General features: G+C 37.7%; 1 protein-coding gene across 1 annotated transcript in view; it reads right to left on the bottom strand.

Moving 5' to 3' along the window:
- The window catches only part of NSMAF (neutral sphingomyelinase activation associated factor), a 38,931-nt gene extending 30,362 nt beyond the window's left edge, over positions 1 to 8,569 (bottom strand). The window contains exon 1 of the mRNA XM_086887350.1: positions 8,017 to 8,569. Coding sequence (XP_086743476.1) covers positions 8,017 to 8,069 — 53 coding nt within the window. The 5' untranslated portion in view covers positions 8,070 to 8,569. The remainder of the gene's footprint in view (positions 1 to 8,016) is intronic.
- Between the last annotated feature and the right edge of the window lie 9,883 nt (positions 8,570 to 18,452).

Raw genomic sequence — 18,452 nt, 5'->3', positions numbered from 1 at the left:
TTGCATGGGGACACAGTCAGGACAGCTGACCCCAACTGACCCAAGGGTTATTCTGTGCCATATGCAATTGTACTCAGGATATGAAACATAGTAGCTTCCATGCAGTCACTATTATATCCCATTTTTCAACATATCATCCGGTTGAAATCATCCAGGACAAACTTAAAATTTCTAATTTTACAAACTCAGATCTTGCAAGTTCTATCACATTTTTAAAGCTTTTTAATAAAGCTATGTTAGGATGTATAAGGAGCAATTCACCAGTAAAATGTTCTTCTTTCTAATATGTATAAGCATATGCATTCAATTCATTATCCACAAGCCAATTATTATTATTTAAATAATTTAAAAACAAGTCAAGAAACTACATTCTTGAAAACTATAAAGGTAGTACCCAATTTGTTTTAAAAAAATCTCTTCTCTTTAATCAGGAAACAGCCACCATTGACACAGGGAATATGAGCCTCAGAGAAATGGCGCTTATGGCCATTGGTTTTTTTCCAAGAAAACTATAATACCTGTTCAAGAGAATTCATTTCTGAAATTCTTCATTTTTGGGCTCTCTCTTTTGCCTCCACCTATTATTTTAATAAACTCCTCACATTTTTATATTCTTTCCAAATTCCTGTTGACAGCACTGGTATTTACTGGATTTTTTAAGGTTTTGGTAAATGCAGGCATTCCTCATGTATTCAAGAAAAGCCATGTTTTTATATCAAAACATTGGCTGTTATTCACAGTAACTATAATATGCTCAACATAAGCCAAAATACCAAGAACCAAGAGTGTTTGCAATTTTTCATTTTAACTGCCTCTATGAAACTATTGTATCTTTGTACTTGTCACTTTATAAATCAATTCACCTTCCCAAAACCAGAAGCTGTGGGCAAGAATTTGAGATATTCTTTCCCCAGCATAACACTTACTGCTGCTGAACCAGATGATTTAATGAAGGGAATAAAAAAAAAGGCAAAGATATGCACAAAAACTCAAGATAAACTCTTTATATAGGCTAAAAAAATACTGTGGAGAAACTGTAGATTTACTCCTTTTTAAATACCACATTTGCTAGCAGCATCCAGTTTACCCTTTAGCTATTCTCTCTGTGTCTCTTCCACATGAGTAGTCATTCTCCAGGCTTAGAGACAGCATCACTGAAGAGCTTCATGCTGTAGACCAGCGACCTCCTGTGCAATGATGTCCTGCTCACTGACCTCAGCTTTTCTGTCTGGAAAATGGGTTGTACTGCTATGCTGGAAGCTGTTAAAGCATTTTTCTTCAAATACTGTCCATCATGGAGGCTAAGTGCATTTTCCATATTTATTTTCCTCTCCCACTCTCCAGAGTTTTCCATGTACTTCTGAAAGCTCTTCCTAGCATTTCTATGCTTGTTGCTACTCCCAAGTCCATTTACTCTAACTGCATTTCCTATATTTTCAGGCTGTAACAAGTCACTTCTGAAGGCAGACAGAGCCCAGATATCAAATCTCCACAAAAACAATCACAAGTCTCTACTTCTCTCAAGCACCCACTGCAACTGGGACAAACTTACTGCCTGTCCCAAGACTATCTCACAAAAACTGTCACTTTTAAAATTAATACGATACCAAGAGAAAGCAAAATTTTCAGACTTGCATCTCACTACTGACTAACAAATCCAGATCAGTTCAAGTTACTGCTAACAATGAACTCTGAAGATTATGATGCGTGATCTCTGCAACAACCTTCTGGAACTTCTCAACTCATCTCAGTCTTTATTGCTCAAGTATTTAAATTTCATTTGCCTGTGTTAATGAGCCATAGGGTTGTCAAAGAAAAATCAAGTTTCATGACTGTACTGTACTGTTACTACAGTACAGTCAGAGCTTTTTATTTTCACTGAAGAAATGTCTTTCATATCAATAATCAGAGCCTCTGATAGGTACTGTATCAACAGGGTCCCTCTTGAGGCCCATCACTGCACATGATGACACTTCAGGCTTGCCAGGAGGTTTAACAAGTATTTACAGGTAGCAAAGGTACAGATCAATCTCTGGCATGTTTCCTAAGTAGACAAACAGTGTTGTGAAGGCCTGAAAAAACTAGGGTATCAATCATAATAGCTATAAAATTACAGCAATGGGGATCTTCAATGTGCAACCAAGCAGTTGGGCTTTGGGCTGACTGCCTTGCAAAGAGCTGCAGGAGGTATTCAACAAGAATTTGTATGCATGTTTACATAGATTTAAAATAGTAATTTAATTCTGCACATGACAGGAAGACTTAAAAAAAAATAAATCAAAAAGTAACAGTAGGCAGAGAATGCATGAGATATCCTGTATAAGAAATAGGTAAAACCTGTAAGAATTGAAAACTTTATTTTGGCTTTCAGCCACTAAGCAGCTGTACTGTTCCCAGTGCTGTGTAATTAATAGAACACACTGTAAGCCTATGACTTTATCACACTGACCTGGAAGAGCAGCCTGGATCAAAAAATCAATGTCAAGACAAGTAACAATAAGCAAGTCTGACCCCAGTCTACCTATCCTTGCCTTCAAGTCTGATCCCAAGACATAAAAACCCCACAATCTAAGCAGTTAGTTAGACAATTAATAAGTTTTAACTTGGTAATGTAAAATAATCCTTTAGTATCTAAAATGAAAAGGGGTTTTGATTTTTTTTCCCCACTTTTAAATTATCAGCAAGAACCAGCATCTTAAAAAAAAAACAACCAAACAACAAACCAGCAAACAAAGCCCAGTTCTGGTTCATACATATTTGGAGGAGATCCCTTCAGTTTTTATGAAACACCTTTAATAAGGCCTGGTGCCCTAAAACTCTGTATTCCTGTAATACAGTAATAAACTAATGTCACAAAGTTATTTTTCAGGCAAACAGAAAAGGATCAAGTTTGAGACATTTTTCTTATTACAAGCAAGTGGTTAATTTTGATCCATTTTCAAAATTAACAGCCCAATTGTTACTTGAAACTTCCCAAATATAAATCATTAATGGGTGTTTATTAAAAATCTATTTAGGTAGAAAGGTAATGCTATAGCTTGGAAAGCAACTCAAATATCTGTTGACACAAAATCCTTTGAAAACCAGCAATAAAACTCACACCTTAAAGCTTATTACAGGATATTTTTATGCTTGCATCCTAATAAAGACAGGTTTATGCCCACAAATGTTGTGGTCACAATGCTGTTTAATGGTTTGCAACATAATTATGAAGTTAGTAAGCCACAGGCATCTCTTCAGGGATCACTGACCTATTTTTTCCTACAATGAACTTGACATACTAGGCTATCAAAAGAAAGCCCAATATAGTATTCTGAAAATGACAGAGACAAATTAGACAAGAGTTTCAAAAAAAGTTCAAACCCCATGGAAGTAGCTATAAGGGTTGAGAGCCTGCAAGATGTTCAATGCCTTATACTATAGCCTCTTAACAGTCCAGTATTTACCCTCAGCGTCTCACCAACAGCAAACAAACCTTCAGAGAACTTCCAAGAGGACTGAATTTTCTTACTACATGTAGTATTTGAAAAATGGCACTTGAAGAAAAAAAAAAAAAGCAGCTTCAGTAACTCTGCTGGTCCCACACGCTTGTAATGCCTCAAAAACTACTTCCACTTGTGGAGACCAGCCAATTTTGACTTAAAAATTATCACAATAGTAGACAGACCATAACTCAAGCTTCTATTCAGAGCTGTGGAGTTTTCTCAAGATAGTTTTGCACATGGAACGGTATGTGGAATACAAGAAACAGTACCATGTGAAGGGGTCAGGCATAAGAACAAGGTGGCCAGGAACAAGACTTTATCCTTTGGAATGCAGCAAACTCACACAGCAGCTCTGCCGTCAAGAGAGGCTGGGAAAGAGGCAGTTTCACTTTTTCCAAGGTAAAATAAATCAGTAGCCACCACTGCCACTATTGCAAAGGCTCGAGCTTTAGAGTGGGTGAAAAGGCACTTACACTGTTACATCTCAGCTTTAATGCAATTTCTGCATTCAAAAATCCAACAGCAGCAGCTTGGAGAGGGAAGGAAAAAGAACATGCTAGATAAGGGATTATCTTTTATTACAACTTACACAGCTGGAAAAACCAACACCACCAAAATAACACAATGAGTTTCCCAGACCCAAAATGGAAAGATTTTCAGCCACAGCTGTGCCTGTCTGTCTGAGAGTGTATGTTGGGGGGTAGGAGCTACATCAATGGATGATCAGTACAATGTAAGCACACACATCTCTGCAGCCCCTCAGAAAACTTTAATTAAGGCTTTTGTGTTGGAATATCTTCAATCCCCACACAGTGTTAAAAGTATACAGAACCTGGTGGAGTAAAGAGTTGATCTTTTAACAGTCTACAAGGAACTGTTTGAGATTAAAAGGTAAGCACCGACACTTAAGGGGAGAGGTAAATTAAAGCATGCTGACATAATTTTGCTTGAAGACCTATTTCAAATTCCTGTCTTTGTACAGTCCCAGAAAGATTATATTAAAAATAACTGAAAAATTCATATGGCAGTCAGTTGGAAGGCATTTTCTTTTGAAGGGAATCAGTATTCCTTTGAGAAGCAGCTCCAGGTAGAAAATAGAAAAAAGTAACTATCTTGCCAAGAAAAACAAAACTCACTTCCTTTCTCAAAGAGTTACCATATAATTGTCACTCAGAAAAGGTCTGAGGAATATGAGTCAAGAACATGCCCAAGACGCATAAGAAAACTCAGCACTAAGTGTCAAGAAAACATTTGCAAAAACTTCAGCTTGTATGACATCATTCCCAATACACAAGGTTTGGGAACCCACAGGCACCCAAACATTCCTAGCATTGTTCCGAGTATGCAGCCAAGAAGCCAGTCATTCTTTACAAACTACAACCTGGGGTTTAAAAATCCTGCCAAGATGCTACAAAGTATCCTCCAAAGAAAAGTGTGTTGCATTATGTTCAGTCTGCTTGAGAATTTTACTGCTACTCTGCTTGATGTATGTGTCCCTCTACAGTTTGAAAAAGACTCAGACATCCAACAACATCTGGGGAAAAAAAAAAAAAAAAACAAAAAAAAGTCCACAGTTTATTTTATATACCAATTTCACCTACCAAATGAAGCATTGGACTTATTCAAACTGGACACAGCATGACAATGCAGGGACCAATGCCTTGGCAAAATCCTGTTTATATCATGTAGGAAAGGTACCCATTGATCCTGCTTTAAATTCATAATCTCTGATTGAAGGCTTACTATTTTTGTCCTTTCATCAGAAAAGCACATGCTGGAAATCTACTTGGACACAAGGGTTTCAAGTGGCTGATCCAACACCTTGCACAATCACTTGACCTGAAACTGGAAGTACAACCCTGCTAACAGAAGGAAATTGTTAGGGATGGAAAAATGGGGCAGCCCAATCTACCAGTAGCAAAACCAACTCTAAAATTAAACCTCCTCCCAACAAGAACAAACTATCTGTAGGCCAGCTGTAGGACTCATTTGCTGATGTTTGGATAAAAGCCATGATTATGCATATTTTGTCTCAAGAGAGTAAGATAAGGTTACTGATTAAAAAAAAAATAAAAATATATATATACAAATCCAATGCCCAAGCAAACATCACACCAAAGATCCATCTGCAACACCTACATGCTGCCAGTAGGTTGCTTCATGTGAGTGATGTTTCCAGCAGAAGCACACAGGAAGCCAAGCAGGGTGCAAGACAAACCAGTTGCACTGTATAGAGAGCCCCCATATCAAGTTTTTACACTTGCCTGCATTTGGGCACGCTGCCAGCAGAAGTGAGAAATCAATTTATAAGGAAAGCAACGACCTAAACCAAACACGACATCATCTAATTTGATGCTTTGTAACTAAATTTGTTTGTAAAAAAGGATTGCTGTTCATGAAGGGGCAATATTTTAGGGATTATATGAATCGTCCTGCACACAGGACATTTCAGTATTTTCTTGTTTTCTACTAGAAAATGGCATATAGTCATAAAAGAAGGCTTATGTAACTAGATATTAAAGTGGACTAAGTAGTTAAGAAGAAATATTTTTTTTTCAGATCACTCAAAACTAATCTGATCTACCTTCCCTCCAAAGCAACTACATATGAACATTAAGTTCTTATTAAGTTTCACAGTACTCTTAACTAGAACTTTTATAGCTCAAAGTTTTGTAAAAAGAAATGTACAAGTAACAGAAAAAATAAAAAAAAAATAACAACAAACCACAAAACAAAACACACATCAAATCCAGTTGCCACAAAATTGTAAAAAGTCCTGGTCAATTTCACTAGGAAATATCTACACCAAAGATACAAAGATCAAGCAAAGCTTTCAAGCAGAAGTTGGTGTCTCTAACAGCCAGCCAGCACGTAGGTAAAAAAGAATCTCAGAACCTGTCCCTTCAATTAAGTCATAGCAATCTGGTTTTTTCTTTCTGTTTTAAGGTAGAAATATAAGGACAACACACAACAAAAACACAGTGATTCTAATCTATCTAAGCTCAAAATATTTTAAATCACTTAAATGCTTTAAAGATTTCATAACTGAGGAAAGCACAGGAAAAGAAGGAGAGGGACAGACTGATATAGAGTACAAAGCATTTAAATTTACTTGGATTTTATAATAATATCAATTGTTAGGCAAGAGGAAAAAATGGCATTGCAGATATAGGAAAAGCTGCCAGTGCAAATGAGAACGAGACTGATCTTTCATGAAGTGCTCAAATAATATGATCCTGGTATGCTTTTAAGTATGAACGAAGGAAAAAGTTCTCATCCAGAACTGTAGGTCAGTAATGCTGACATTGATACGCTGAGTTTGTTTTCAGGGCTTTTTAGAAGAGATTTAGATCCCACTTGGTTTCTTTGAGACAAGTCTGATTTTTGACCTTTTTTTTCAGCTTAAAAAAAAAAAAAAAGAAAAGAAAGAAATAAGACTATTTACATTAATTGCATAACACAGCTCCCTGCAGCCCCTTACACACAACTGAAACCACAGCAGCCCCCCAAAGAATCAGATATACGTGAAACAAGAAAACGTGATCCAGAACACATCTGTACTTCAAAAAAAAAACCAACTGTACTTCAGAGGATGTGGTAGCTTCCATGGGCTGAGCAGCTATGAATCAGAATTTGTATGGACAGAGTGAGTCCAGCTCTTCATCATGTGGTTTTCTGATCAACAATAAACAGTGCTGTGTAACCAGCAGAGACCTGCACCAGGAATTTGCACAGGGCTCGCACTGGACCAGCCTGCTGTTTCTTTGGTTCCTGCAGCAGGAGATAACTACGGATCCCTGATCCCCCCGGAGAAGGTGGTGGGTGTCCTTCTGCTGTGTGACCCATGCCGACCTACTGCTCTCACAAACATTTTCTACGTGGAAATATTAAGCTTGCAGAAGATTTTGAAACTTTTTGACAAGACAGATACAGCTAAATCAGGCAAAAGAAAGTGGGACACTACCCAAAAATAAGAGAGTAAATTCAGGATACACTCAAGCACGTGTGATAAGCCTTTGTTGTACGTTCAGAAACAAAACAAAGATTACAGTCAGCAAGCAGGAACGGGCTAATTGAATTTAACACTTTAAAGAGACAACACAGAGTCTGTAATTTAAAGGTTGACAGTACACTGACTACAGTGTTCAGAAAAGAAAAAAAAAAACACCAAAACAACAAACTTCAGTGAAGCACGGCTCCATGCCACAAGCACAACTGAGAACCAACTAATATACAGAAATCTACAAAATCTACAAGACGCTATTTTTCACGCAGTTTATGCAAAGCAAGCAGCATTCCTGTTTCCCCAGGTCCTTTCCCCACCCTTTTCAGCTTTAACTCAGAGGAACCATCAGCCACCTGATCTCAACAGTAACAACAACGAGGGCAGCGCAGCGCCCGGGCTCTCCTCCCGCCGATGCGCCGCGGCCTGTCCGGAGGCCGCGCCGCCCGCAGCTCCGCCGGGCCCTCCCAGGGGCCGGGACCGGGACCGAGCGGGGGCGGCCGGGGCCGGCGAGGTAGTACCGCTCACCTCTCCTTGGAGTACAGCTCCCGCTCCAGCCGCCGCCTGCGGATGAAAGCCATGGAGCCGCCCGGCCGAGGTGCCGGTGCCGCCGCCACAGCAGGCCGGACCGGGCCAGGCCGCGCCTCAGGGAGGCGGGGAGAGCGGGCCGGTCGTGGCCGCAGCCGGGCTGGCGAGCCCGGCCCGCCCCGTTTGTACCGCGGAGAGGCGGGGGAAGGTGGCCCAGGGAAAAGGCCGGAGAAACGGAAGAGTCGGTCGGCAGCGAGGGTTCTGCGCCCTCGCCCGGGCTGTGGTGTCTCTGCGGCCCTTCGGGGCCTCCGCGGCGCACACGGAGGGAAGCTCACGCTGTATTACATTGCGAAACAGCTTCGTTATGTGGATTAAAATAAAAGTTTTAATTGTAGTGCCACTGCAGTGAGATCATTGTGCCCGTAATGCGTGTGACAGAAGCTGTCCGGGTAGGAGGTGTGTCCAAATCCTAGAATCACAGAATATGCCGAGTTGGAAGGGTTCCATCAGGATTGTCCAGCTCCATGCCCTGCACCGCGCATCCCCAAGAGTCACACCATGTGCCTGAGAACATTTTCCAAAAGCTCCTTGAACTCTGTCAGGCTTGGGGCTGTGACCACCTCCTTGGGGAGCCTGTTCCAGTGCCCAGCCACCCTCTGGGTGAAGAACCTCTTCCTCATATTCAACCTAAACCTCCTCTGACTCAGCTTCATGCCGTTTGTTCAAGTCCTATAATTGCCTAGAAAGACCTCTATGGAAACAGGAGTTAAGTGGAATCTCTTAGTTTGTGTAAAAACCCTTCAATTCCTTGAACTGCCACTGTATCTGAACGATTTATTATGGTTTTAGAGACATGATCTCTTGTGCAGTAGAAAAACATTGCTTTTTGCATATTTATAAGTTAGGGAATTTGATTCATGGAGAGGATATAATTTTTTCACACAGGAATTAAAAGAATTACAGGCTTCTTGACCTCAAGGGATTGATGCACTCTCTGCACTGAAGTGGATTCAGGTATATGTTGATCAGTGTTACTCAAATATTTTCAATTTGTGGACATAACTAAGGGAGTTGTTGTATTTATAGAAGGCAGGTTTACTTTGGCCAATTGTCTTTCAGGGTCTTTAGGAGTACTTCATAGAATCTAAGGAGGCAAAGATCACAGTTTGAAAACTACTTCTATCATCTGCATGTACTATTTTTCTAATCAATTTGTAAAAGCACCTGTTTGAAGAATATGTGCAAAATTTGCATGTAGCTTGTACAAACTTCTGACAGTATCTGTGAATATGCATTTGTCCAATAGCCAACCTGATTTTTCTTTGCTGCATTCCTTGTCATACTTCCAGTGGAAATCGTGGAATCACAGTCATGGAAAGGCTTGGGTTGAAAGGGACCTTAAAAATCATCTAGTTCCAACACCCCTGCCATGGGCATGGACACCTTCCACTAGACCAGATGGCTCAGGACTCCATCCAGTCTGGCCTCAAATACTTACAGGGATGGGTTATCCACCACTTCACTGAGCAACCTGTTCCAGTGCATTACCACCCTCACAATAAAGAATTTCTACCTAACATCTAATCTAAACTTTCTTTTAGTTTGACACCATTACTTTTGTCCTTGTCACTACATGCGCTTGTAAATAGTCTCTCCCCTCTTTCTTGTAGGCTCCATTCAGTTACTGCAAGGACATAATTAGGTCACCCTGAAGCCTTCTGTTTTCCAGGCTGAAGAATCCCAAATCTCTCAGGCTTTCCTCGGAGCAGAGGTGCTCTGTTCCTCTAATAATCTTGGTGGCCTCCTCTGGACTTGCCCTGGCAGGTTAATGTCCTTCCTGTGTTGAGGACCCCAGAGCTGGATGCAGTATGTGAAGGTGAACAGTATTTATGTGCCTCATATTTGTTTTTATAAATATTTGTATATAAATATATACTTACTCATATAATTGTTTCTGAGGATATGTATATCATCCTCTCACAGACTAAAATGTTCTCACTCTTCTTATAGACTACACTCATAAAGGATTTATTCTTCCAGCTTTATTCTGCCTTCCTTCTAGTATGACTTTTGCCTTTATAAGGCATCAACACCAACTAGAGTGCAGTAATTATGCCCCATGTGTTATGTACAAGAGTAACATTCATAAATACACCCCAGTAAGAACTTGCTTGTTTTACTTTGACAGAAATTTCTGCTTAAAACTGATTCTAACATAATGCCATCTACTTCTCCACTTTTTCTCCTACATAATTAAGTTCTTCTCAGGTATAATATTTTACCTTAGCCATGATGATTTCATCCTCCTAACTTTAGACATTTATTCTAGTTAAGAAAATAGTTTTGAAATTTGATACTGTCTTCTAGTTCTCACATTAGTGAGAAACGAATTTTTGAATATAGCTACATTCTGTTGCATCTTGCAAATCACTAATGAAAATAATGAATAGAACAGAAATGATAATAGATCCTTATGGGTTCTCATTGCAGGTTCCCTCCAAGTTTGATTTTTGTAAGCAGCATGCCAATTGCTTGGTGCTTTCATTAAAATTAAGTTTCTTTGGCTTTTTGTTTTAATGAAACTGTCATGGGACAGTGTCTAAATGATACTAAATTCAAGATCTATGATACTTACTGTTTCTCTTTTTCTACTGAATCAGTGTATTTGATTGTAAAAAAGGGCATTAGAGTAGTGTGAGGGCATCAGTTTCTGACAACCTTATGGTAACTTCTTAATTGTGAAATTTATTCTAGATTCTTCCATAACATCAAAATAAATCTGGATTGCTTTAGACCAGCTTTCCTTAGATGCATTTTATCATTTTCTTGTCTCTTTAAACCTATATAGTCTTCTAGCAATTCAGAGATTGTCTTTGCTACAATATTAAGTAAATTTCTCTAAGTCCTATTAACTCGCTTACATAAAATTTACATAGTTTTTAACTCATTCCTTCTTTAAACTCTGTGGTAAGATATATTTAAGTAAGTATCTGGGCACTTCTATTGTATTTCCAGAACATTTTCTTGTTGAATTTTATGCTCCTTTTTGCCTGTCACTCATTTTGTACTGTAGGCTTCGTAATTTTATCCTTTTTTTCATATTCTTTTATGTTACCCTTCAGTTATGTCCCCTTATTGTGACTTCTTTCTTTAAATTCTTGAAGAGCTTTTAATGTGATGTTAACACAATCTACTTAAGCTTCCTTTCCTTCCTTTTGTTCACATCAAGATAGCTTGCTATTGTATGTTTAATTAAAAATGAGTCTATTGTTCTCTGTAGAAAATCTAGGTTAGCTTTAAATGACTGAGCTCAGGCCTAGACTGTACAGAAAGGAGTTTAATTAACTCATATAGAATGGCATGCTGTTATGATGAGCCTGATTTTAGTACCTAGACTAGCTTGATTAAAGCTAGTTTAACTATTTCTACATAACAATGCAATCCATAGTTGGCAGTGCTGACATGCTTTTTCTTCCTCTTTCTCGCAGAGTAGGGAAGTCTATTTTGGTCAAATGTGTCATGATCACTTTCACTCAGTTTACTTTCTGCCTTTAAAATCAAAGTGAGCTCCTCTCTACTTGTCATGCAGTTACAGTTGATAATTCCTCTTGTAACTTCCTCTGTACTGTGAAGCAAAAGTTCATCCCTAAAATACTAAAAGAACTTGATGAACATTTTATGTCCTGCCATATTGTTTTTCAAACTGGTATTCAAGTGATTGAAATCTATTGTTATCTCATGGGCAAGCTTATTGAATACCTTCATTAGTTGCTCAGAATATATCAGAAAAACCACCAACTTCCTCCTTTTGAATAAAGCTGTACTCTGTAATGAAAAATAGACCTGAATCATAACGTACGTTTGCTTCCTCCTTTTAATTTTCACCAGGAACAGTATCTTTTGTCTCTTCCTGCATTCAATACACATTTAATCATCATCACCTGATTTACTGTGCCCATTTTCCCTGGCATTCTTATATACAGCTATCACTCATTATATGCTACCATATCTCTGGGGTTTAACTAAACCTGTATTTTTCAATAAGCTTACTGGATTCCTGGCATTTGACTTAAAATATTCCAAGATGGTTTTAATTTTATTTTTTTTTTCATTTTTTGTTTCTGGCAGATATTCCCCATGGTATTTAACCACAAAACTTTGTCTTTCAGGTATCTAAAAAGCTTCAATAAACACAATGCTCAAGTGTTTCATATCAATACATTCTACTCTATTGGGCATTTTTACACATGTTCAGAGTAGGCTTAACCTCAACTGTTGAAGTCAGTGGTGAAGTTCCTGCTGGGAGTATAAAAGACTCCTGAGTGTAGTTCAAGGATTCATCCAATAATATATTTATTCTGAATGATATGTCAATAGCCAACCTATGACACATTAACCAAAGGCAAAACTACTAAAGAGTACTTTAGCTTATTGTTAGTAGAACTAGTCAGAAAACAGAAACACATTTTTTTCGTGGGGGAAAAACCCCACCATGTTACCTCTCATTACAATGACATTTAAACTATTTAATATAAGTTTGCATTTCTGTGAAAAAAGTATTTTTTGAAAGATATGAATGAATAGTTTTGCTTTCAGGAGAAGTTTAGGACAGACTAACTTCTGCAAAGGAAACGCCGGCCTGAGTTTTCTGGGACATACACTGTCTTTTCACTGTGTGTGTACTGAGAGCCTAGAATATTAAATATATCCTTTAAATATATCCAGAGATTTTGATAACGAAATCAACAATTAAATGTGTCATGGCTTACCTGTTGCCCTGATCTGAGTGACAGCCTGGAAGTACATGCAGAAACTCCACTAGATTAAAAACAATCATGTAAAGTTTACCCTCATGATAGAATTCCCAACTCCATTCTGAATGCATTTAGACTAGTTTGTGATCATTTTCTTGTACTAAATTCTGCTAAGATTTTTGAGCTAGTTGTAAGTCAATTTATATGTGTCACAGTGTGTGTTTGATTTAAAAACAATTTTAATTAAACCAATTTTTATCAATAAACAAATGTACAATTCACGATTTTCCATGGAGAAAATAGTAATCCTGAAGGCAGATGTAAAGTGTCACACTTAAAGATGTTCTATAAGTCAAATTGTAAAGACAAGGATGACAGAAACTTGTACAGTTATTTTACATGTCAATTTAAATTGAAGATTTTATGTAAAATAAATGTTTCCAGTGAAATAAATCCTTCTGAACCACACCCATTCTGAAATACGGTCCTTGATTATAAATTTGTTTGGTTTTAGTACTCCTTAAAGGATTACATCTCCTTTAGGTCTCCTTTGCTACCATTACTAACCACTCTTTTTCAAGGGTTAATCTCTGCAGAATTTGAGGGCTGGATTTTCAGCCACTGAAAATCCACATACACACTGCACGTACCAAACTTTATGTGCAGATCCTTGTACTTCATTGGAAGCACCCTGAAGAGGACTCATAAAATAGGGCAAGAGTGCATGGTAATCTCGAAATAATCAGGTACACTTTATACATCTGCATTGCTGGCAAATAAAATAATACTAATTTAGTTTCTTTAAAGACATGCAAATTTTAAAGATCAGAGACAAACTTGTAACAGAAAAGAATATATTTACTTTGTTGAAACAGATTTGGAACACATGTGAATCATATGGAAAAAACAGCCGAATCTGTTCATCGAGTAAGATACTCCCACACCCCTTCGGTGTTCCAGCTACTTTATGGAGCTGATGACTTGGCTCCCCTCCAGCACCCATACATCCTTCATGTCATTAGATTCATGAGTCACTCTGCTCTGCTGTAGAGCTGCTAAATGTGGTGCCACAAATGTTCATGTGAAAAATGGATGAGCCCTTGAGTCATTTTTCAGTGTAGCTGGTGTTTTAAGGAAAGGCCTTTTAGTAAGCTTGTTACATATAGTCTACAGGACGATGGAGCTGTATTTTATATCATAGGAATGAAAATAAACATGGACAGTGGTGGTGAGAGAAAACCTGAAAAGTCTAAGGGAAGGAGAAGGCATCTATTAAGGACAGATATTATATGCAAAAGCAGTATATAATGAACCTTACAGACTAAATACCAGTTTCCATTTTATTCACCACCATAACATATGTATGTAAAATGCAAATTTGAAACATAAATTTCACTTAAATGTGAATTTGAAAAGTAACTTGTAATGTCATTGGGTTTTCCCTCTCTTTGAATGGGCAAAGAGTTAAATTTGAGTTAAATTGTTGGCAAAACATTAGTTAGCTGATGAGTACATTGTTTTATTCCTTTGCTTATGAGCAAGTGCATGTGTATAAGTCTCAAAGGGATGTTTAAATCCCACTCAGTAAGTGGTAAAATTACAAGTCTCTCTTTTTTTGGTCCATGGGTTCAGTGTTCTGTCAGAGGGTGTTTTTCTTGGACATAGGGGAGGGAAAATAAAGCAGAAGAATTGAGATGCAGAAATAAACTGTTTAATTTGCCTAAAAGGCCATAGTTGGCCTTTAAAACTCTTAAAATGTTTCAATGAAGAATATTTTAAATGCCTATACTTTTTGGATAGGTAATAGTCCCAGATAAGTTAGGCCATTTTTCTAGTAGCTACTTCAGCTCTATGTCCAACAACATTCTTGCTGAAAGAAGACCTGTGACAGAGTAATATTCATGACTCCATTTTAAATCAGTAAAACAAATGCATAATTTAGATTAATTTTCACACATGCATACAAATATATTATTTCTTTGACATATTCTTGTGCATTGGTTGACTTTATCCCACTTTCCCTAAACCAGGAAAGATAAAGAGCAAACCTATGTTATCATAAGTCCTATCTAAAAGCTAAGACTTGCATTCGACTGGGGAGATACAAGATCAGCACAGCTAAGGCCTGCATAAACAAGTCAGACTGTTTTTCATATATTGAAGGATACACAGCAAATATATAAAGGCCTTTCCTTCTTCTTTCCCATCTAGGAAACTTGGCATGCTTTGTATGATATATAATAGAGAAGTCCTTTGACTATATTTCTGAATGTAAGACTAGAAGTGGAAAATGCTTTCTCCTCTGTCACCAGTCAATAGAGTTATATATATTTTTATAGTGGCTGTAGAAGTGACAAATGAATACAAACAACACTTCTATTCAGAGCAGTTGTTTAGAACAGAATTTCTTCAGGAAATCATGGCACTTGAAGCACTAAGGATGGATTGTTCTCAACTAAATTTAGCCAAAATATGCAAGTTAAGCCTTTAGTCTAAGGTTATCTTCCATGCTTCTGCTGTGGGTCTTGGAGAGAGATGGCTGATTTCACTGTTCTTACCTTGGACATCACACCTAAGGGGAATGGACTGCTTCCTATAGGATCTCTGCTCACTCTGGAGAGAGTCCAGATGACTGTCTTAAATTAGACATTCAGTTTTAAGGTACAGCTACTACAGCTGAGTGAAACGAGCCATGTCTGCATTATTTGTTAACAGCAACCCCAAATTTTTCCTAAAATTTATATCTACCCATTCCCATATTCACACACATGCAGGACTAACTTTAGCACATTTTCAGCATTTTAAAATCTCTGTGACCACGTTGATCTATAGTAATCAGATATGCCTGTACAAGCACCAGGCAGCATTGTGAAGAGAAAGTTCCCTGGACGTGAGGCACGCTGCTCATATAGCTGTTTTGTAAGTTGTTCTTTTAATTGTGGTGAAAACATATCCGCTATCAGCTGAATAGTTCAAAGAGGAGAGAGGAAAAGCAGTCTTGCATTTTAAGAGGAGCAGAGGTGAAATTCTGGGGTTTAGTGTGTTCTGAAAAATTTCCAAAACCAAACTAGAGCTTCTGCTGAGTACTCATAAGCATATGGTAATTTTTACAGGATCACATTTAGAATTCTCACTTGGTATGATATGAAAGAGAAAAATTCAGTATTTGATATTGCTGCCTCATTATAAGAGATTGACTTCAATAGCCTTCTGTTCAAAGAATTGGAGCAGGATAGGGTGTGAGAAACTACTTAGGACTACATCACTCAGCAATAGGCAGAAAATAAATTGAACAGCTCCTCATGCTGTATGCCTTCTAATACTTATATTTTTTTGAAATTCCTAAAGCGAAACAGCATTAATGGAAGAAGTTCAAGTTACCTGATCACTTCTTTTAAAAGGATATTAGAAAGACAGTTTAGACAATGAAGGAGTATTTGGCTTGTCACTCTTGGATGATAAAGATTAAAGATTTCACATGGTGCAAAGACATACTTCAAGTACCCAAAATTTTTAGAAGTCTAAAGCAAAAGGCACCTATTCTTCCTCTGAGATTTTGAACCTGAAATCCATGCTTCAAAGGAAGCATGTATGTTCAGCATCTATAATGGTCAGGCATTAAAGGATACAGCACTCCGCCTGACAACTTAAGCAATAAGCTATGGTGGTTTGGGAAGACAGGAACAGAAGAAAAAAGACAAGAGTATGATTGTCCTACATATGGCTGCATTCTTTCAGCCAGTTGTACCAGTGTGTTGGATGGTTTTGACTCTGGTTATTTTCCTTCATCTGACTGAAAGGATTTGTAATATCTTTATGTAAGAAAAAAGTTACTTCTTTGGGAGAAGGAGCAGCTCTTGGTTGCATTTGTATGATGTGTGACAGGATATTATGGCCCATGACATTAAATCAATTACAGCAGTAGAGCTACATTAATCACTGATGATGGCACCTGGATGATAAGAAAGTGAAGGAAACCAACAAGACTCCAGAAGTCTAAATGAAATCACGAGAGCAAATGCCATTGCTAAAAGAAAGTGTTGTGATGGGCAGGGTAAGATTCTACTAGTCAATTACTGACAGAATTTGATTGACATTCAAGTTTTCCTCTACTCTGACCTGTGCTTCTCAATCAATCACAGTACCAAAACCTTCCTACAATTTGAAAGCTTGTCATTTAGGAGTGATGTTTAAAGGAATTTCTCTTTTAAAAATATTTTTCAATTTTTGCCAGCAAATGAATATATCTTTACAACAGGTGTTTCTCTGGTCAGTGCTGTTCTCTGTGCTCTTGTCACTCTCATGTGTCTCCAGATATTGAACAACTTTTTTCTCCCACACTTTTTTCTAGATATATTTAGAAAGTTTATTAAGAAGGAAATAGCTTCTAACTTATAAATTTTTATAATTTCATAGGAAAGTCAGAAAGAAACCATGAGGAAGTACAATGAATAGACCTGAAGTAATCACACTTTTTATATATGCTGCAGTGTCTAAATATATGAATACTGATTACACAGCTCTTCTGCACTTAGCACACTGCCACCCAACACATGAAAGCACTTTAAAAACTAGGGGATATGTGCAGAGCTTTCAATTCTTGCAGGGTTTCTCTAACTGTAAACCACAGGCTCTTCTGAAATAGCAGCACCACAAAGGTTTGTTCTTCCTTATTTTTCACCAGAAGCTGTAACCACAAGTGCCAACTGTACAGATGATATAGGAATTATTTTGTAAAGGAGGAGATGCAAAAAACTATCAAGAAAATACTTTTACAAAATCACTTGTGGTGTCATTTCTTCTATTGGGACTATCAAGTAACAAATATGATTTGATGATATTTGATGATATTTTGCTCTGCTCTCAACCACAGCAAGCCCTGACAGACCAGTAACCTTGAAGCTTGTTTATTGCACACCAAGGCATGAGCTGGGACTTTTAAAACACTTCTATTTACTGTCCTGTCTGTGGAAGTTCTGCCAACTTTTGCCTTCACTCTCTAGTGTGTTTAGTAAAGTGTTTGCATTGCTTTTCTGCCAGTTCTAGGCTTTAAATTTACCTGGTGGCTGGTACACATATGTGTCTTCTGGTGGGAAATCAGTGTGACAGAGCCAGGAGCCTGTCACTCCAACTCAGATCGATGCTTCTGAGATTGTTTCCATCCTAATAAATCAGAAATTTAATATGTATTCATCTATTACATTAATGAGTGTTTGAAATTTATTTACATTTATTTTAGACAGACAAAATCTGGAAAAATAATTTCCAGAAATACTTTCTTAGAAGTTTACATTACCTGTGCTTTTTAATGCAAAGTTTGATCATACGATAAGTGGACATATTAAAACTTAAACATTTTTCTTGGTGCATCCATTTCAATCCATTGAAGATTCTTGTTTCTGACAGAGATAGCTACTGCATTTCAGAAAACAAAACGAAGATTGATACACACAGTTTATGATATCCTTCATTAAAAAACCCTCTATCCAAGCCTTTGGATACCACCACATAATAAAAACTGTTACGAATTTTCACCTTGGAGAGATCTCCTATTGAGTTTTACACAGAAAATATTTCAGCCAGAGGTGAGTGAAAAATTTCAAACCTCATAAACTGTGAAGACAGAGGAGACCTTGATGTATCAATATGTGGAGGAAATTTTGACACTAACTTTGTAATTCT

The sequence above is a fragment of the Cyanistes caeruleus genome, chromosome 1 (genome assembly GCF_971803275.1).
Source record: "Cyanistes caeruleus chromosome 1, bCyaCae1.hap1.1, whole genome shotgun sequence".
NCBI classification, from domain to species: Eukaryota; Metazoa; Chordata; class Aves; order Passeriformes; family Paridae; genus Cyanistes; species Cyanistes caeruleus.
Note: the sequence above shows the minus strand (reverse complement) of the source record. Positions and strands in the feature narration are given on the sequence as shown.